This window comes from Diadema antillarum, unplaced genomic scaffold (genome assembly GCF_040938485.1).
Source record: "Diadema antillarum isolate AM-2024a unplaced genomic scaffold, OU_Dant_1.0 scf00000017, whole genome shotgun sequence".
NCBI classification, from domain to species: Eukaryota; Metazoa; Echinodermata; class Echinoidea; order Diadematoida; family Diadematidae; genus Diadema; species Diadema antillarum.
The window spans coordinates 2832966-2855803 of NW_027270906.1; the positions used below are offsets into that span (position 1 = coordinate 2832966).

At 40.3% G+C, this 22838-nt stretch overlaps 1 protein-coding gene across 1 annotated transcript; it reads left to right on the forward strand.

Moving 5' to 3' along the window:
* The first annotated feature begins 8135 nt into the window (after nucleotides 1-8135).
* LOC139725658 (scavenger receptor cysteine-rich domain-containing protein DMBT1-like) lies at nucleotides 8136-22780 on the forward strand. The gene is made up of 11 exons (XM_071636751.1): nucleotides 8136-8214; nucleotides 10029-10235; nucleotides 11330-11671; nucleotides 14418-14723; nucleotides 15331-15573; nucleotides 16277-16561; nucleotides 16913-17127; nucleotides 17469-17655; nucleotides 17903-18108; nucleotides 21798-21987; nucleotides 22272-22780. Exons 1-11 carry the CDS (start codon nucleotides 8136-8138, stop codon nucleotides 22778-22780), a joined length of 2769 nt encoding a protein of 922 aa, XP_071492852.1.
* Nucleotides 22781-22838: the final 58 nt, after the last annotated feature.

The window sequence follows — 22838 nt, forward strand, 5'->3', positions numbered from 1 at the left end:
CTAAGATTAGAAGTGTCAGGATGTTGTAGTTTAAAGTAGAGCATGGCTGGCAAAACCGGGGATGGGACACCCCCCATTTGTTTTTCTTTTTCTGAAGAAGATATACCACCCTTTTTTTTGCTCCCCCCCCCTTTGTTTTGCTGTTTGTCAGGCGATGTCAGTAAAGAAGTGTCACCCAAAAGTGTAACGACCTTTTATTCTTTCTTTCTTGCTTGTCAGTCGATGTACCCCGGAAATGGCACCAAAAAATGTTGAGCCCCCCCCCCCTTTCTTTTTTTTTTTTTTTTGCTTGTCAGCCCATTTTGGTAGGCAAGTGGCAGCAAAATGCCCCCCTTCCCATCATAAAAAAAGAATCGAAGTCCCTGCTCCAATAAAGTCGGCCCCTCACCTTGAAAAACGTAGCGCCGCCCCTGTAAAGCATATTAAAAACATTTGTGTTTTGATTGCACTGGCATATACATATTGAATATTCATGGTTTCGTAATTCATGTATCTATATAACGCGTCGTGAACGACAACCATGAACGTGTGCCATGGTACCTCTTCCTCAACCCCTGCAAAAGTCATGAAGTACGATATCAATCAGGGGCGGATCCAGGAATTCCGTAAAGAGGGGGCGCGTTTTACAAAATTAAAGGGGGGGCGCACGCACCCCTCCCCCATTTTTTTTTCTTTTTATTTCTTTTGTTTCAACAAAAAATAAAGGGGGAGGGGCGTGCGCCGGTTGCGGTCCTCCCTGGATCCGCCCCTGTCAATGCAACTGTTGAAACCCGTGAAACAAATGAACAAAGAATATATTTACGCATCAGAAACTGGAACTAAGCAAGTGGAAAATTAAAAAAAAAAGAGAGAGAAATAACATTAAAGTGCCTTTGATCCTGCCATCATATTACTACACTGATTCCGTGCATGATGCACAACTTGATAGATGCCTTCTTTTGGATAATCATTCGAAAAGCTGGTGTCCGTATACTGAGTACTCAGATCTATGTGTGTGACATTAAAAAAAAAAACCGATGAGAAGACGGTAGACCTAGAAAATGCAATACAACCTGGATTTCTCCTCTTCATCAAAAAGGATCAAATACAGGTGAGAAAAGCTATGTTTCTACCAGTGAAGTATACAGTAATTAATTTGTGAATAATGGACATATATGTTCTATTTTATGTGATGATCACTGTTTGCTTTGAAATAAATTTGAGGCAACTGTTGTCTTTTTTACCTCATGGACCGAAGCATTGCTTATGATCAGTAACTGTTGACATTTTGCTTTTGAATTGAATACTGTACCAGTGTCAGCTCCATCCTTCTTGCAGTGTCTCGACATTTGAGATACGGAGAAACATTATATTAAAGGTCTTCTTCATTCAGTTTATAAGCCCGTTCTACTCGTTCCTAATTCTACGTTCCCAAAATTGCTGTTTCAATGCTTGCATATACTTCATATAACTTGGTAATGATGGAAACGGAAATACTCGTGTGTTAGTATATCCAGAATCTTAAGAATTGACCTGTATTTACATTTTAATGCCACTATAGAGGGATTACTTGCCACTGAGGCCTCTCCGTATATATTTTTTTACACCGGGTTGGGTCACGAAACGTAACATATTGGTCACAATTTCAACAACGGTTTATTCAAGTTAAATTGAGTCTTTGGAACCAGCAGTCATTACAAACATTAGTTTTAAGCGAACTTTAAACAACAAATTTCATTTTAGATTTTTATGGCTGAATATTAGAAGTCGTGAATAGGTCTACCTACGTTATGTGGGCACTATTTTTTTTTTTCATCTTGAGAGATTATTTGGTGAGGATTCCAGATGAAAAGATTAGAACATTATGCCATATCAGAAATACAAGTTAATAAATGTAGCATTAGATGTAATTTTCACGAGCAACTTCTTTATTTTTCATGAGATACTGAAATGGATTTGTCATCGTAGTATCACTAGGACATAGTGCTCTTCAAGTTCACTATAATCATCAAACTTAACTAGGAACAACAAATATATATATATATATATATATACTTGGTGATTCTATCCTATGAAGAGTGCTCGATATCCTCAAAGGAAGAGCTTTAGACAGAAGTATTGGAACAAGTTCACTCGGTTGACAGCAGGTTCATCCGTATTTTATTGCTACTCGGAGTTTCATGCCACCTTCATTTAGGGGCAATCATCAGGCAATCAATTGCCTGATGATTGCCCCTAAATGAAGGTGGCATGAAACTCCGAGTAGCAATAAAATACGGATGAACCTGCTGTCAACCGAGTGAACTTGTTCCAATACTTCTGTATATATATATATATATATATATATATATATATATATATATAAGTAACAAAGCTGCAACAAAGTTCATGCTGTATTCACCAACGGTTTATTTCTTCACACAAATTTTCGGGCGTCTCGCCGCCCTTTCTCAAGTGTTGATACTGAGAGAACAATAACAAAATTAAGCCATAACAATATATTGCAACCGTGTTACTAAGGATGCGCGCTTTAACGCATCCATGCTAGGCATCCTAACACCCAGCGCGCATCCTGGCAACAGTACAATGTTACGTCATAATGAAATTACAATGAGTATAAAGCATACATGAAAAAACTTGGCACGACTGATACAGAAGTAATTCCTCTGAATACGCAGCTGCGGTGGTAATGTAAAAGCAGTGCATTATTTCTTTCAAAATTCAACATACACATAAATTAACTTTAATTCTAGTGTATAGATAATCTTTACATAATCTGAAATTATCATGATCAATATAAACATTCGATTTTTTTAAATCAAACAGAATCGTCACACTGATGGTTATGCAAAATATGTGCAAGCAGTTTACCATTCCTTTCAAACTTCAGCATACACATACATTAACTTCCAAATTCTGGTGAGTAGATAGTCTTTAAATAATCTGAGACTATAGCATGAATATGAAATACGTGAAAAATCATATTTTTCTTCTTTTGATTAAATAGATACGTCACAATACGTCTCGGAGTGGAAAAAAGACTGGTTCCAAGAAATGGTTAAAAGGAGCGTCAGCATTATATCACTCAAGCAATATAATGATAAGATCTATTGCAGCGGGGTAAACGGGAGAACATACAACAATAAGCGGCGCACCTACTTGTAAAAAGTGTAGTTCGTGAGCCATGATAGATCTATGTTCATGCCCTGTCCCTGGAAGCTTCGTGTGCGGATGATTGTTTTTAGTTCTTTCACGTGTCTTTCAATTTGGAATTACTTCTGTATCAGTCGTGCCAAGTTTTTTCATGTATGCTTTATACTCATTGTAATTTCATTATGACGTAACATTGTACTGTTGCCAGGATGCGCGCTGGGTGTTAGGATGCCTAGCATGGATGCGTTAAAGCGCGCATCCTTAGTAACACGGTTGCAATATATTGTTATGGCTTAATTTTGTTATTGTTCTCTCAGTATCAACACTTGAGAAAGGGCGGCGAGACGCCCGAAAATTTGTGTGAAGAAATAAACCGTTGGTGAATACAGCATGAACTTTGTTGCAGCTTTGTTACTTATCTTTTTATCTTGCCAACACGTGGACTACCTTATCAACATATATATATATATATATATATATATATATATGATAGAATCACCAAGTGTATGTATGTATATATATATATATATATATATATATATATATATATATATATATGTATATATATAATTTTGCTCTACATACATCTTGCATGAACCAGAATGAACAAATTTCATTTATGCAAGTTTTTGATGAAGATGAATTTTGTTTCCTGAGTCCTTTTTATAGTAATGGATGTAATGAAGGTAACTTATGTGATGCGAACTCCGTGTCCGCATCACACAGGTACGATTTATCAAAAAGTCTTATTCCTGCAGCTATGCAGTCTTCAAGACTTGAATAAAAGTGACATGGTGCAAAGAGTCATGAATAGAACTAAAATGCAAGGCTGCCAGAATGGTGAAGTGATCAATGCCATATTTGGTGTTCAGGCAATCAGTTGCCTGATGATTGCCCCTAAATGAAGGTGGCATGAAACTCCGAGTAGCAATAAAATACGGATGAACCTGCTGTCAACCGAGTGAACTTGTTCCAATACTTCTGTATATATGTATATATATATATATATATATATATATATATATGATAGAATCACCAAGTGTATGTAAATATATATATATATATACATATATATATATATGTATATATATAATTTTGCTCTACATACATCTTGCATGAACCAGAATGAACAAATTTCATTTATGCAAGTTTTTGATGAAGATGAATTTTGTTTCCTGAGTCCTTTTTATAGTAATGGATGTAATGAAGGTAACTTATGTGATGCGAACTCCGTGTCCGCATCACACAGGTACGATTTATCAAAAAGTCTTATTCCTGCAGCTATGCAGTCTTCAAGACTTGAATAAAAGTGACATGGTGCAAAGAGTCATGAATAGAACTAAAATGCAAGGCTGCCAGAATGGTGAAGTGATCAATGCCATATTTGGTGTTTGCATCACATAGGTACTGTTTTCCGATGAAAGGATGCTAAAGGAGGCCTACAAAAATATTCTTCTGTCCATAAAATGCATTAAACTTTAGCAAATGTTGGGGGAAAAAAAAAACAAGTTGAGATCATCTGTCGTATAGTTATCAGGCCATGACTGACATGCAAATGTACGGCACTTATATGATGCGGACACGAATTTTCGGTGTCCGCATCACATAGGTACAGCAAATACGTATCATAATCTGGTTAAAAAGAGGTTTGTGTGTATTCTCTTGTGCTAAAATAACATTCTTTGATACTTTCACTGTCAATCTTTACGAAATGACTTAAAAATGATTAGGCCTACTCAGATTCTATAATTTGTCCATACTTTTTTGTATCCAACTTAATATGTACCTGCAGGTGTGTATGTAGAAATAGCATGTACCTGTATATGTGATGCAGAAATCAAGGACACGGTATCCACATCACATAGGTATTCGTTTTGAGAGAGAAAAAAAAAATCTGAAACAGAATTTTGTATCAAATCAGTCCTTCCTGCTATCAAACGCTAAGAACAAATTGATATTCTAAAATTGACGATGAAATTAGGCAACTGGTGCAAGCAATAGGCCTATAATGATAGGTATCTACCTGATGCGAACACGAAACTTTCCAAGTTTACCTCGTCCCAAACAACGCGAAATCTATAGTCATAAAATGAATTTAATGATAAAGATAATAGCTAAATGACTATTTTAATGACTAAAATAAATTTAGTCACAAAATCAACCTCACTCCTCGATATCTAAATTTGAGAGGTAGCTAGTCAGTCAGTTTTGTAGAATTCAGTGTAATTTCTATGTGGGATCCTAGCTATGATAGGCGATGTGGACACGAAAGCCCAAATAGCTGCTTGATTACTTCCTGCGATTATGAAGCCATGGAAACTTGCGTTCATTTCCATCTTTGGCACATTTGTTAATGGCTTAGGGCAGATTTCATTAATAGCTGCTTCATTTCTAAACAATGCATCACAACTGAAAGGATTAGCCAGCCATACACATTGTGGTGTGTGTGTGTGTTTTTTTTTATAAGATGACGCGAAGCATCACATGGGTATAGCAATTTTCATACAGTAATCTGAAATATCAACTTTATGTTGGCCATTATGAAGTGTTATCGTGATTGAAGCAACTAATGAAAATGCTTACATTCATCTAATTATAACTTATCATGTAGGCATTTCTTTGAATTGATACTTTGAACACAACACACACAATTTGTTACCCGGTATAGCCTACACATGTTACCCCCAAGTAGGTTGACAACTAAATTAAATGGACACAACAACAACGAAAACAGAAGATCCAATTCCTGCATTACATTTTAATAACCATATAGGCCTACATTCATACATACGTGCACTATCAAATTACACAAAACATTGAACTTGGGGTAATTAATTAATGTATATTATGTGCAGGTGATGAGATGGCACCGCAGATCTAAATTTCTGTGGCTGGCATACGACGCACCACACCAAAGATCGTGAATTGATGATGGCACCAGCACATTTTGCATACTACAGTCAAACCTGTCTATAGCGGCCACCCAAGGGAAACCGGAAAGAGTGGCCGTTATAGACAGGTGGTCGCTATAGACAGGTACTCCAACGTTGTGTGCATTGCTTACATGTCAATCATCGTTGTATCCTTACATGTAAATGTGTGTGTGTACGTATGGACACACCGTGTGTTTCAAGATTTTAACCATGCCGGTGTATATGAATTGTTGCACAGTAGTATGTGTTTTGTCGTGAAGAAAGCTTAACACTAGTGCCTTATTATGACTGAATGAGGGATGAATGCAGTGCTGGCGATCACTGAACGTTGTCCGCACGGCTACAAAGCAGAAAAACACGCTGAATTATCGGCTCGGCTACGGCTCCATTGGGTTTTTGGCCGCTATAGACAGGTTAACATCTACCGCGGGACACAAAATTTGTGGCCGCTGGCCGCGTTGGACTGGTGGTCGCTATACACAGGGTCTGTAACAGGGCTTTTCTCTCGGGGGATGGTGGTCGCTCATAGATATCTTTAGTGCCTGTGTATAATTACAATCTCTATGTGGTCGCTAGAGACAGGTGGCCGCTAAGGCAGGTTTGACTGTACACGGTGGCACTATACGGACACGTACGGGCACGTACATGTACTTACAAACGAGCACCGTGACGGTCGTCATACGTTGTACTCAAAGAGGTTGAACCTCTTTGGTTGTACTCGTATTATGTGGTCGACATGGTCGACCTGCGCCGCCCGCCGCGCCGCGCGCGCCTATACCCGGTGGTCAAAGAGATTATACCACAAGAGGGCGTAGTCCAGTGGGGAGGCAGCCGCGCGAGGGAGCTGCCATTTCGCGTTGTGGGAGCCGCCATTGCACGGATCCTGTACAGTTATTAATCAGTAGGTGGCAGCGCACTGTTTAATGCGCTCGACTTGAATATTCGGCGCAGGGACTTTGCGTTGTTTTATTGTGACGTCACAATGGTCATGTTTAAGCGTCATAATGGTGCTGATGTTGTTTGATTTTATGGTGTGAGTGGGAATGTACGCGAAACAAACGTCATAATGCTCAAGTACTGTCTAGTCTACACCCAAGTTCCCATTGTTTATTTTGCGAACAACAAAGAGGTCTGGACTCTACCAAATGGTTCAAATGATATGATATCATCGTAGAAACTAATATTTAAACAATTAACCACATTGTGATTCTGAAAATGAAAATGTGTAATGAAGAATAACATATCATTCCAGATATGATATGAGAAGATATGACTTGAACGTAGACTTAGATCCAGTGCCAGGAGGGTAAGCACTATCTGGGCACCCGTCCCGCTTCATCATGAATATTCATCATCTACATGTATCCGTAATACCGTTGAAATACATATTTTTTCTATTTCCCGGCAGCGTTTTTACATTTCTCGGCAAAACTGAACATTTTCCCATCTCCCGGCGAGACGTTTTAACATTCCCCGTTGATGCAATTTTTCGAGATTTTTACATTTCCCGGCCATACGTTTTGCACGTATCCAGCGTTCTGCCATTTACTAGTACAGTATCTTACTGCCTGATGAATATTCATGATGAAGCGGGACGGGTGCCCAAATAGTGCTTACCTGCCAGGAGCTGAGTGTGCGCTCCCTCTTCAATTTTGGACGCACTATTTGTACGCACGCGTATGGTGACTACTTACTCTATAGGTATAATCTCTTTGGTATAATCTCTTTGCCGGTGGTAAACTTTGAAAATACAGTATGCAGCCTGCGGTGCGTGCGTACGTAGCGTAGGCCTCTACATACACAGCACAGACGTTCAACTAGCAAAGAGTACACGTACACTCGTCTATGTACGATCTTTGCTCTTATACTCCATACGTGCACGTAGGCGCCTATGTATGGCAAAGAGTATCAAGAAGCTACTGTAAGCTACGCTAATCAATACGGTTACTTTGCCTGAGTGCTAGTGGGGCCGCGGCACCACTATTTGTTATAGCCATAACCGTTAGGCTGCTGAAGTTAGTTGTAACTCAACTGTTTCTCCACCTTCTCAACAAAACGTAGTTAACAAACATGGGTATTAGTATCCTTTTGTTCCCTTGGCGTTTGCTTCTCTTCCTCGTCGCCTGTTACTTGTCAGAGTCGACAACTGGTGAGTAGAAATGAAGACAAAAAATAATGTTAACGTTGTTAGATCTATAAATGCCCAACAACGTTGTCGTTTGTGCACTTTCAATTTTCCATCCAAAACTTACAAGTCACAAGCAAAAGCCAGACATAGAATATTAGTATTAGGCCCTACTAGGCATAGAACCCCTAGAGAAATACCTAGTCTACGCCGATACTTTGTTATTAACATTAATGTTAGTATTAAAAATATGGCAAAATCGTGAAATAGGCCCCACCGCAGTGCGCGTGCACCCGTGCGTTAGCTGGCGTTAGCAAGCAAGGTAAAGTCCTTTCCTACTAGGCCCCCTACTCCTAGTAAAGGAAAGGGTTTAATAGGGTTTACGGGTTAGGGTTAGGGTTAGGTAGAGTTGTATTTATGGTTAAATTGGCCGTTAAATTAGCCGAGAATAAAAAGTTGAAGACCGAAGCAAAAAAACGGGAGAAAGGGAGGACGAAAGATGCTATGCTGTGGAAATCGGCCCCACAGCTGTATCAATCTCGCGTAAACGCCGTTTGGTGGGGCCGCATTCATGAGAAGGAAGCCCCACCTATATGCACCGCCGTGCTTGCGCTTTACCATATCTATCTACCGATGAACGCCACATGGTGCGGTGGGGCTGAATTCACGAGTTTGCTCTTCGCGAGCGATCGCGGCGCCGGCGTAAGCTGTCTTTATGAATAATATCATGAATTTAGAAACCGTGATTCCCGTGAACTGATACAATGTACAGCATTGCGGGTTGTCCGCATGAATCTGAACTGAAGTTAGACAAGGCGTGGTCTAGACCCTATAAAAGTAGATCTATAAACACGCTAGATCTATGCAACTTCTCTTTCGAGTAGGCCCTACTGGTAGCCTGGATCAAGAAAAAAATAATAATTTACAAAATGATACGACAAGTTTATTGAAGTCGGATGACTGAATAACGATATCAAGTATTAAGTGGAAGTATCAGTTGCATTCATTTAACTGTTATGCAGTTAATAGATCAAACAGACAGCGACAGACAGACATACATACACACATACTCATGTCTACGAGAAAGTCTAGATCTGAATTGTTCTGATTGTGCAGGCAGCGTAACTGTTAGTAGACTGGAACAAGTCGCGATCGCCGACGAAGAGTGATTTTGTTTAGAGCGACGACATGAAAGTCGACATCTTCCGATGACCGATTTGGTTGAAATCGACTTCAGTGATTGGAAATGAGCTATCAAATATATCCTGTGATTTTGGTCCATTTTGGTTCAGCAGAATTCCCATTATTTCTAAAGTAAGCTCCTGTCGAACAATCGATAGAGGGTCTAGAACAGTCTACTCTATATCTTACATTCTTAGGAGTACACTGTAGTATTTCTAATCACGTTTTCATTAGGGATTGAGGTGTAAGAGCTTTTTCATTATCATTTCAATGGATAAGTTAATGCCATTTGTAACTTAACCACTATAGTATAGGCCTAGAGGGGTCTAAAACTCCAGCCTGGACCCACCCCCCCCCCTCCCGCCAACTGTGAGACTCTGAATCTGATTAAACGCAAATACGTTCCTTGTTTGCGGCAGGGGTCTATGGCAGGGCAAGGTTAAAGATGCTGTTTGAACTCTGTGCTAGCCTTGTCGAAAATACCGAGTGCTGGATTCGACAAACATAGTATAGGCCCTGTAATAGCTAGACTGGGAGAAATTCAAACTCACACGGAAGAGCGGGAAAAATCCAAACTCACGCCGAAGAGCGGGAAAGCTAACAGCTACTAAAAGGGTTTATTAAATGCCCAACCTATTCATTTTAACACTCTGCAGATTTTCCGTTCACAACACAGCCGAGTAGTGTTCTCCGAATCCGACTTGTTGGAGGGTCCAGTGCCAGAGAAGGGCGTGTCGAACTTTACTACAATGGAACGTGGGGAACAGTCTGTGACGATATGTGGGGCCTAGCCGATGGTGAGGTTGCGTGTCGGATGTTGGGGTACTCAGGGGCAGAGGAGGTCCATTATTGGGCCCGGTTTGGTGAGGGAGAGGGTCCCATCATTATGGACAATGTGCACTGCTTGGGCAGCGAGGAAAGTCTCGAAGACTGCTTACATAACGGTTTTTTGATACATGATGAGTGTTCTTTCGATCGAGGCGCCGGTGTGACGTGCTCCGGTAAGTATGTGAGTAGCCGTCAGCAATATCTTGCGTTCATGGTCCTATCCTATGATAATCAATATCACTTAATCCGATAAAACATTTTGTTATCGAGATTTTAAAAAATTCAATAGAAATGAAATGTGTTGGGCAACAATGTTCATTTCGCTTATTTCCTGTACTAAAATGCATTTCTCTCTTCTGGTTTTCCTTATGAAACACATGACAACATCGCAATACATACATTCATTTTTGTCATTGTCGGTGAGTGCTGTCCACCTCCATAGATGTAGTACACAGTGAAGAAGCATTGGTGGGACAAGACTCAAAGTGACAGATACAAGTGCATGTATTTAGTCACTCGTATTGCCTTTAATGTTCATTGTTGTTTTACCTTTTGCGTGATAGTTTTCAAAATATTCCTGTAAAGGTGTACACAATATCGTGAAATTTCAAGTCTAAAAATGCAAAAGCCCCCTCGAGTGGGAAGAGGAATATCACCCTCACCCGCTCGCTCCCAAATGACCTCCGTATTAAAATTAGGTGGGCAAAGGGTGATACAGACGCGCTGAACAAGAGTTACAGGTGGTGGAACATACCATGATTTAGTTTTTGTATTCAAATTTTCCTACATATTTTACTAAATGTGTACACCTAAAAGGGGGATAGATACCGGTAGAATCCAGTGCATCTTTTGACATTTGAAAAAGGTAAAAAATGGCAATTAACACAATTATCACTTAACTTTTTGATTGCATATTTCCAAATATGTCACCAAAACTGTGCACCAGGTCATTGAATTTCAGTTTGTAAAATGTAAAAGCTCTTGTATGTTAACTGCTCAAACAACCCCCCTTTATGAAGCTCATGTGAACTCATGTTCTGATGTTAAAATGCCCTTATTGATATTCTTCAATGCTAAACATAAACGGTTTTTCTTTTTTTTTTGTGCTGTTGTCACGTAAATCTAAAAGGAAATACTAGTCTAGCTGATGTCGAGTTGGAGGTACGACTTGCAGACGGAAGCAGTGACCGCGAAGGTCGAGTCGAGATCAACTACGACGGCTCTTGGAGCACAGTGTGCGACGACGTCTTGGACGACGTTGACGCCGGCGTTGTATGTCGGATGCTAGACTTCCCAGGGGTAGTGATGACTCTCCGTGGCGCTTACTTCGGACCCGGATCTGGGAACATCCTTGTAGAAGACGTCAGTTGTCAGGGTGATGAAGTCACGCTATTGTCCTGTGAGTATACAGGACATCACCAATACGACTGTGACCACTCAGACGACGCGTCAGTTATCTGTCAAAGGAGAGGTGAGACCGAATCGACCATTTCTTTCTTTTTTTTTAACTTTTTTTTCTTTTTGCTTTTTTACATGAACTTCTGCCATTTATAAATTCTGCTACTTCTTTGATTGATTTAATCATTTTATATCAGTGCAATCCCGTTATGATGAAGTCCTCAGGACGGGCAGTTTTCTTTCGCTGTATCAAGATTTCATTCTAACCGAACAAATACAGTATACTCTTGTGCAAGTAAACGTAAACCAGACACTTAGATAAGTACCATTTTATCAGTTCTGTAGTTTTTCCTTTTGCTGCAAATTCATTTTTTTATTTTTCTTATTTATTCATTTATTTCTTTTTCAGTCATTTTCGCGAGAGCATATAGAGGTCACTTGAGCTTCCGTGCTTTGTTTGACAAAGCATGTATGAAAATTGAGGGTTGAGGAATATTCCAAAAGTTCGCTATCTTAAATATCAAATGGCATCCGTTATTCCGGAAGATCGTTATATGACAATGAAAAAAGGTTTGCTCTGAATTTGCTCTGAATTATGTTCGTAATTCCTAATTAAATAAGGTTCGTTACTTCAATGGACCATTAATCCGAAAATGAAGTAGGTTCTATACTCCATTATTTTCGAAGATTCGAAGTGTTTGTTAGTTTTTAATCTGTGTCTTTTTTACTTTCGGATTAACAAACCTTATTTCGTAATGGACTCTTGATACTTCTGAATATTGAATCTTATTTCATTTCATGACTAACAAACCTTTGGAACAACACCATAGACATATACTTCAAATAATGAACCTATTTCATTTCATTTCAACAGTAATGGACATCTATACTATTATGGACTTTCTGTGTTTCGGAAGCACGAGCCTTCGGAAAACCGAACCGTATTTCATTTTTGGACTCTCGAACTATCGGAATAACGAACAGTACCCTTGGTTTCCTAGTATTTCCTTGCTGCTCGCCACTTTACTTCATATTAACCAATCATAGTTCGAAAATGGCGATTTCTATTCAATCTGAAATTAAAAATCGTTCTCTCATGAAGAGAGGATCTGTAAGTGTTTGCTCGTTTATGCGATTTCTTCAAATGATCCGCAATTCGTTATAATGAATCACGTTTGTTGCGACACAAATTGTCGTCCCGTCACAAATTGTCGACCCCTGAAACAAGCGACAATTTGTGCATGGAACTGACGGCACAAATTGGCGCCCTAGCACATATTGTCGTCTGGCGACAATTTGTGCTGAGGGCTGACGGCACAAATTGTTGCCCGCCCTCGAAGCACATTTTGGGGATAATATCATATTTGACATAGATCCTAGTCATTGAAATACCAACAAATAACTTACAGTATATGGCTACATCCATGCAAACAAGCCATGTAAAAAGTCACGATGAGGTTTCAAGGAAGTGTGTATGTGCGCGCGCACATGATAATTAAATGTCCGTTCGTGCGTGTGTGTGTGTGTGTGTGTGTGTGTGTGTTATTGCATATTATGGAAGCATGTGTGTTGAGGTGGTTTATATGCATTATGAGGATTTGTTTGTTAGTGTTTGTTTATAAATACGTATGTATTTGCGGTGTGCCTATGGCTGTTCGTTTGTGCTAAAACAAACTAAAGATTGATTAATATTTAATTAGAATGCTTGTTTAGGGTCCGCACCTACTTCAAATCATACACAACACATACTATGCAGCCCTCCCCCCCCCCCCCCCACCCAAGCATAACACCGGAGCAACCACCCCAGCCACACAATTCATAGTGAATGGTCGACGACAACTTGTGCAGTTATACGTTCCATTTTGCGAGCACAAATTGTCGCCATCGGGGTCGAAAAATTGGGAACTGCACAAGCAGCACAAATTGTCGCTAGGGGACAATTTATGCAGGGGCGACAATTTGTGACCGGGCGACAATTTGTGCCGTAGCACCCGTTTCTCATAGTCTTTCATTATCAATGTCGATTAGAATTGACTTCGTTAAACGAGAATTTCGCTGTAATCGTGTTCACTGTATCATCAGCGAAGTTTGCGTCACTGACTTTATTGATGGTAATTTCGGGACCTGAATTTTTACTCTATGTTATAGCAAAAATTTCGTTATAACTGCGTTCGTTATCAACGGTAGTGCACTGAAGTGAAGAGCGCAGAAGCTGATACAAAAACGGTTATGATTCAAGTATCTCATGTACTGGCTGAATCACAGTCAAGTTTGCCCATGCTGTTGATTTCATGGGAAGGGAAATATCATGAGGCCATCAAATTGACTTTCACGGAATAATAATGATAATAATAATAACTATTTCTTATTGAGCGCTTTTACAGGACCTGATCAAAGCGCTGTACATACATCAACATACAACATTCACAAAGTATAGGAACAACATTATACAATTGAAACAGTTCAGTCTTTAGTTTCCTTCTAAACATTTTTTCTGAATCACATAGGCGGAGTTGTTTTGGTAGAGCGTTGCATACAGATCCAGCATGCCAATGTACGTTCGAAAGCTTTGGTTTTTGCTCGTGGGATTTGTAGAAACACTCTAATGAAGGTTTATAAATGTTCATACGTTAAACCGGGCAAGACTGCTCTCTGAGTTTGTTGTGACATTTCACAAGCTATCAAAGTCTCAGTACCCTTGCTTTCCGGAGCCTTGAGAATCTTGTAGAATGCTCAGCATTTCGTACACTATACCTTCATAATTTCTATGCACCAATTAAGTTGCACGCGACGTTTCGTCTCTTGTATCTACTTCTTAGTGCGCCTGAGTGGAGGTTCATATTATCAGGGTACGGTCGAACTCTACTACAACGGCGAGTGGAATTCGGTCTGCGATGATTCCTGGGACCTCGCCGATGCCAACGTGGTGTGTCGCATGCTGGGATTTCCCGGTGCCGATGAAGCGCCAGGACTAGCACGATTTGGCCATGGATCGGGACGGATTCTCCTCGATAACGTGGACTGTCTATCATACGATGAGGATATCTTTGACTGCTACCACAACGGGTTTTACATCCATAACTGTGTACACAGCGAAGATGCTGGTGTCGTGTGTACATTTACAGGTATCCTCGTCGACAGAATCAAACTCACAATTACCTGAAGTACTTTCATACTTGCTTCTACCAGGGAGGTATCTCACCTCCCTGCTTCTACAAAAAACATATCGTGTTATCATGAGATTTATTTGTATGCATAAGTATCTTATATTTTCTGCCAGAAATAAAAAAGAAGATATCATTAGATTTTTCTTGCCAATTTTTGTCAATTTTTAAAGCAAGTGAAGAAATTAGCTCGATATACATGTGTTTCCGGAAAAACAACAACAACTAAGGGTTTTGTACCCAGTATTAACAGTAATCGTATTCATATTTTTTTACATTGTGTGTAGCTGCCTGTCAATTTGTACTACTAGTATCTGTTTTATGTATCATTCAATGCGACATTGACTTGTACCTAAATGGTGAAAAGTGAATAGAACTTCTTTGTGAAAAAAAAGGTATCCTCGTAATGAACCTTGTTTCAATCCTTCCGATGGTAAAATATGTACGACACACCACTTTTTCATTTGTATCATTTTTCTAGCCAAGTTTGATAATTATGACAACAAACCTGAAACCCTAGTATATAACAAGACTGTTGATAATAGCCACTCTCTTTTACTTTTGATAGGAACAACGCCACCTGCACTCGAACCAGAGGTGCGGCTTGCAGACGGAGGCAGTGACCGCGAAGGTCGAGTCGAGATCCTCCACGACGGCACGTGGAGCACGGTGTGTGACGATAGCTGGGACGACATCGACGCCGACGTTGTATGCCGGATGTTGGGCTTTCCTGGGGCAGAGATGGCGCTCTCAGGCGCACACTTTGGTCCCGGATCCGGAAACATCCTACTCGATGAAATCAGCTGTTATGGTACCGAAGCGACCCTTTTGTCCTGTTTTCATGCAGGACTTTACCAACATGACTGTCAGCACTCAGAGGACGCGTCAGTTGTGTGTGAGAGGAAAGGCAAGTTCTATTCTCTTAACTGGTACCTTCGCTGGTTTCAAAATGAGAACGATTCTGGTGGTTTGGTGGCTCTAGAACACTTTCGCTCAACCCTCTTAATACTGAGAGTTACTGGGTAGGGTGTAAATGTGCAGAAAAGTCAGTCTATACATTTGCTCTCCTAAAATATAATACATTATATCTTGTCAAGATTTTTTTACCAAAGAAAAGGAGGGCACTGCCGCGATGATTGTTTTCACTGTCGACAGATACCGGAACAGACCAGTATAAGTTCATTGTTCATTACTTCGCAAGTCATCTTTTATCTATGTAATTGGGTAATTCAAGTTTGATCGGCATCTTTTCTAATCAAAGCAATCTTGAATTCAAAACCAAAGTTTACGTTGTCATTGAAACGTATTTATCTAGTTAGCATATGCTCTTCCTATACCTATGTAGTTCGCTGGAACATTCATTTTCAATTGGTGCGGGTTTGATTAATGAAGGCACCTATAGATCATGTTCTTCCCATTCATTAAAAAAATATTTAAACGAACAAACAAACACGACAATGAAAGAAGAATATCATTTCATTTATATTTAGTTCGGCTGAGCGGTGATTCTTCAGATTATCAGGGTACGGTCGAACTCTACTATAACGGCACGTGGAACACCATCTGCGATGACGGATGGGACCTCGTCGATGCCGGCGTGGTGTGCCGCATGCTGGGATTTCCCGGTGCGGAGGAAGCACCGGGTTGGGCACGATTCGGTTCCGGCTCGGGCCAGATTCTTTTGGATAACGTATACTGCGTGGAGGCGAATGAAGACATATTTGATTGCCACCACAACGGAATATTCGTCCATGACTGCTCGCACAGCGAGGATGCTGGGGTCGTGTGTTTACGAGAAGGTATGCCAACCAAAGCCATCGATTTATACCTCAAGTTCAACAGTGAACAGACTCATGGAAACGCCAAAGACGACATCTATTTAATTTTAACATGATTGCTTATTAATGTTGTTATAAGTGACGTGTGTATCTTTTTTTTTTCTTTTTGCTGCAGAAAATCTCTCGCAGTTAGCGTGAAGTAGAAATCTATTCAAAGTATGTTTCGAGATACAGTCAACCTTAATGCACAGATACACTGTATTATTGACATACGGTTTTAACCGTCTAAATTATAAATCAGTATTATCGCGTGTCCCGTTTGCCTAAACATGTGTTTCTTCTTCTTTTTTTTTTACCCTCACGCCACAACAGGTACTGTCACCAACAGCAATACAGATATTGGCTACATAGTGTTGCTACCTTCCGTCCGGCAATATGAGTGGGTGCGGCCATACGCCGGAGCTGTCTTTGCATTCTTGGGTCCGTCTTGGGGCGGGGTTTGCTCTGATACCTGGTCGCAGGAGAATTCAGATGTCGTCTGCAGGGAGCTGGGATTCCATGGCGCCTCTGATTCTGGGTTCATTCCCGTATGTCAACAATGCACGACAACAAACTACCCTGCGTTTTAGACAACTACCCTCATAATATTCACCCTATAAATACCATTAGCCAAAGTTGATTCCAAGAGACGTTTTTTTCTCCGTAGTAGACGTTTTTACTGGGGGGAAACCCTTCTGGGTCCATTTAGAAATAGTTTCATGTAATCTGGTCTTCATCTTAGTTTAACGAGTTAACCAATGTACTGTACCACATGTTGACCGTGGTGAACGTAATTTTGTACCTTTTATTAGATGCTGTTTGAAGCTGGATTCTGACGTGTTAATCCAAGTTAACGTAGGTGATTATTTTTTCTTCGCGACACTGCCAGGACGATATCGAATCCGACGCTAGCATGTGGACGATCACTGTCAGCGATGTCCAGTGCGAAGGATGGGAGCCCAGACTCCTAGAATGCCAGCACATGTGGTCTCCAGACGGAAATGATATCACCTGCCACAGCAACGAGTTGGCCACAGTAGCATGTCATGACGAACTCATCAGGGGACGTACCGAGGGTAGGCGAATAATATTGCTTCATGTTTCATGATAGCCTTTCGCTTTGATATGTTCCACTCGTGAGTTGAAATGATTTCAAATATGCACCATAATTTAAATACCTATTAGATTATGATAGATCTGCCCTCATATTTTGTGAAATGCAGCATGTTTAGCACAACCATCACATATTCAGCAAAATTGACCTGCTTTTGATTTTCTGATTAGTTGTCGATTCCTGTTTTGTTTCCTTACCTTCACTCTCAGATCTTCGGGAAGGCGACGGAGAAATCCGATTGGAAACGCCGGAGTATTTTTGGCGAAGTTCTCTGTACGATCAGCCTCAGGATGGCGTTATCTTGATGCAATATGCCGAGATTTGGGGAGCGGTGTGCGCTGATAGATGGTCCATGGCAAACGCCGATGTTGCCTGCAGACAGCTTGACTTTGGTGGCGCAAATGCCGATCACGCGGTACGATGAGGGAGTTGTGTTTTTGTTTCTTTCTTAATTTTAAAGGTCTTGTTAACTTTTGGGAGCAGTAATTTGAAAAAAATGTTCAAGTTATCACATTTGATGCATATGACGTGTAGTTCAGTTGTATCACAAAACTTCCTATCATATATATAAATATATATATATATATATATATATATATATATATTTAGCAACAAAGCCTAAAATATAAGGAGATGTCACTATTTTTCTTCATAAATCATAACTATAGACGGTTTAGTCTGGACACATTTTTATCATAACTATTGTGTTCACATTTTGTACATTTAACAATATATAACATCGATTACACTGATTCAAATTTTTGCATTGGTTGTTTTTATTCCTAACTCACATTTTAGAACCATTTTGAAGCACTAATACCGGGTTTTTGTTTCATCTTCAAATGGTAAATTATGCCTTTAACCCTATCTCTGTCACGGGCCGATTAAATCGGCCCAAAAACTGCAATAGAAATGCTTCGGCCGATATTATCGGCCCTATTTTGATTGACAGATTACTTCAAAGGCTATGACACTACCACTCTATAAACTCATTTGTGATTGGCTGACAGTGTAAGGAAATTATTTCCAGCGTCAAAAAAGCTTCCCCACCTTTAACCAATCAGGAAAGCTTTCTCAAAGTCCAAGAAATTGTGGTGGCCCCGCCCATGTTCATTTGCATTCAGACTGCAATGTATTGTGTACAGTTTTGCCATGTGTGGAGAACTTACACGAATCTGTATATGTGGGACTGTAATAGAGATCGCCGCGAGCGATGAAAAGATCGTACACGTGGGTCAATTTTCATCTATTTTATCTAAGTCAAAATAGTAAAACATGAAGTGAAAACATTCAGATTAGGGATTTCAACATCTCTGAATTCTGTGAAGGGGTATAGTTTCAGTAATATCGGCCTCATAAATGATCTGAAGAATAGATGAACACTGCACATTCGGTGCAGGAGTTGCAACTGTTTACTCAGCACTAACAGCAGTGCAATGAGTCTCTAGTTAGCCGGGGCCAGCGGGGCAGGTGTAAGGAGCAATAGGGTTACAGTAGCTTCCTGCTGGCGGCCTGAAGCTGTACAGTCTTGATGTTGGGGTATGTTTGACTGTTTATTATTATTACATGATGAAACCGTCACTATGCGAAACTTCAGTTCAATGCAGGTTTATCATAAAGAAAATGACTGCTGTAATAGTTAATTCTGTTTCAATAAGGAAAGTGCAGAAAGTCGTAGACTAGCATATGATCAACTGGAATGCATGGACACTCCAACGTCTGAATATTTTCAATAACATTTTTTATCCTTAGATTATCTTATCATTATGGCATTATCATAGGACAAGATTAATATAAATTTGAAAGGAAAAAGCACAATTCAATTTATATTTTCAGCTTGACAAGATACACACACGCTTTGTCTACTTTCAGGCCAACATCACTCACAAAATCAGAAATTACACAAAATGTGTGAAATCTAGGTTGTAATTGCCACAGACTTTTGTTCACAAAATGAAAAGTACTGATGCTATTGATGAAAAAATCATACCATCTGAAAGCTGAATAAATTCTCTACAACGTCTATGAGACCATTTTGTGATGCAAGCTCATGTTGTGTGGAAAAATGAGGTGGTAACATGTAGAAATAAGTCTACATTGATAATTATGTGACATAAGAGGGCGTCCTACTTAAAATTGAAGTGCGCCCTCACTCAGATTATTATGGAAAATGAAAGTTTAGACCATAAGCTTTCAAATGATGTATAACATGACACATTAATGTCAATAATAATAATCAGAAATGGCCATCAACAATCTTGTGTCTGTGCACTGCAAAATGCCTGAGCAGTCTGGCTACGGCGTATGTGACAGATATAGGGTTAAGGAATAGTCTGCTCTTTCAGTTCGAGGCTATTGCAATGCCCGCATTGGGCAGAACTTAGGGTTGAAATACTAGTAAAAGTTTAGTGACTATGCCTATGAATAAACAATTACGCATCAAATGTAATACGCCTTTGATCATTATGTACTGACAGAGTTAAACTACGTACAGACTTTTGAACATCCTTAGTAATTGGCAAACATTTAAACATAAATAGGACCTACTCGTTGCAACATGACAGCACTGCAGGTTCTTACCTCATTTCATAAAATGAGATGCGTATCTCATTATGAAAAAAAAAAATACAAGTTCTGCATTTTTATACTTCTTCCATTTGGTCGAATAGGCCGGACGCAAGGAAATCACTGACAACGGCTTCAAGCGCTTCATCAATGTCATTTCTTGAGTTCTTCTGATGTTCGGGAAACTGGTCATAAGGACGTGCGAAAACCTTCTCTCAACTAGGGGGGGGGGGGGGGGGGAGGGGGGAGCTGAAGACGCCAACTCATGGCGGTATGCTCAGTGATCATACGTCAAAAACAAAATTCTTGTATGTCTTCACAATAATGGACATTAAAGTTGTCGCGTGGTCGGGGTTGAGAGGGCGCTTCTCGCAACCAACACCCGCCTAGTGGATACATACCTACATATAGATGGCTCTGCACTCATCGAAGTACAGAAGTTCAGGTTAGCTAGTAGCAATTTGACAATAAATCACAAAGTCTCAGCGAAAGTTAAATATCCTTGCAAACTATCGATCTACATCATAATTGACCCTTCAAATCTTTGGCGGCGCAGTGCACAAACTATTGCTTGGTACGCGATAGCACACGAGTTCTTCTCGTCTCTAGGCACCTCTGAAGCTAGCGTGCGGCTTTAAAACATTTGGGATAATGGATGATTTACAAAGATCGTAAAACTTACGTTCTGAATCTGTTTATACATACTTAATGATATGTTTATAAGCTGCCTTTCAAAACGAAATTGTTCTGTCTGTTGAGTGCGCCTCTCTTTACAATAATACAGTGACTCTAAACAAATAGTTTCATACTTGTACGTTTATAAATTTTTAGCAAACGAAAGTAGAAAAACTGACCAGAAATGAATATAATTTATTAGTGGAAAATTGAGCAAAGAAAATGGGACTCCATCGGGATTCGAACCCGAGACCAACGGATGCTAGCCCGGTGCTCTACCGACTGAGCTATAGAAAGCCCTATTTCAGTGTTCGTCCCAGAAACCCTAAATTGTCAATGCTCGAATGGTCAGAAGCTATAGCAATGTGTTTGTGTGTGACTCACACGTACACACTTGAACCTGGCATAAACCCGAAGGATAATTCAACTTAGGGATAAATGCGAGGGATCACCGAAGTGATACAGCTTTTTGAGTATGTAACAAACGAAAATAGACAAACTAACCAGAAATGAATATAATTTATTATAACTTATAAATTTTGAAACACATTGTTGCTTTTTTTTTTTTTTTTTTTTTTTGTACAGTGGACTCCCGTTATAACGAAGTTCTCGAGACCGGCTCTTTTCTTTCGTAATATTGAAATTTGTTATAAGCAAGCAAATGAACAACAACAACAAATGAGCGGATAGACCTAATATTATGGCCTGATTTTTTTTTCTTCGTTGTAACTGGAATTTGGTTATAAACTGTAACGGGAGTGCACCGTAATCGTACCAGAAAAATGCAAAGTTGAAAATAAGATTTGATTAGAATTGGAATGTAATCCAAACGTCTACGTTCATTAAATGTATTTGGATTGACAGGAAAATGTAGATCTGGATGCAAGCCTTTGGGGAATCATGGTCAACGACATAGAATGTGATGGCTGGGAAACAGTACTGGTGGACTGTCGCCACTCGGGATTAGGAAACCGCGACATTGGCTGTCAGAGCGGAGAGATAGCTTATGTCTCGTGCCATGCTAAATCGGAACAACCAGACCCAAATTCCAACCGTGAGTCTCTATACCACTTAAACAATGATGCGATGCACTTATCTTCACCAGTGAGTGCATTCCATGACACGTACTAGCAGATATAGAACTCCTCCGATCTGCCATCAATGTGACAATAAGGTCCAACCAGTCAGATTTGAGATGTAGCTTGTTCTGTCAGCCCTCACAATTGCGAAAGCATCCTTTGGAGTTTGAGCTTCGTTAACAAATTTGGTTATTTTGATATGTCATATTATACCCTGATAAATTGAAGGTCTTTTTAATATTTGTCTCCTGAATCACAGGCTTCAAAAGAGACATCATCCTATACATGCTTCCGGTTCTATTCGTGGTGATCTGCATCATTTCGGTCGTTACTATAGTGAGAGCCCACAACCGGCGTGCAGCTTCCCAGCAAACGGGTGCCAGTCAGAGGCAGGCAGAGCCGGATACACAGCACGGCCTGACCGTGGGCGCCCACATGACTGGACATTCCCCCCAACCTGGCGCAGATCCTACTGTCATATTCGTTGGCCCATCCCAAGTGCAATCTGCCGTCCAACCTACCTTCCAGGAAGAATCAGGGATGCATCAATACGGCGGAAAGTCTGGTGCTACATACCCCGGTTTCCATGGCCACCACCCGCAACAGCCGCTTCCTCCGGTGGCTGTCTCTCACTCGCCTTTAGAGGGCGTGGCCCTACCTCCGCCAGGGGACCTCTACCCTCTCCCGCCTGTTGCGCGCCATGCCCCTGTGAGCTCTACCCAACAAGGGCCAAGTGGCCCAACTACCCACAATCAGCCGACTCGATGAGCTGGAAGTGCTGCTAATTCAAAGTTGAATCTTAATTCAGGATTTTTGAAGTCATAAA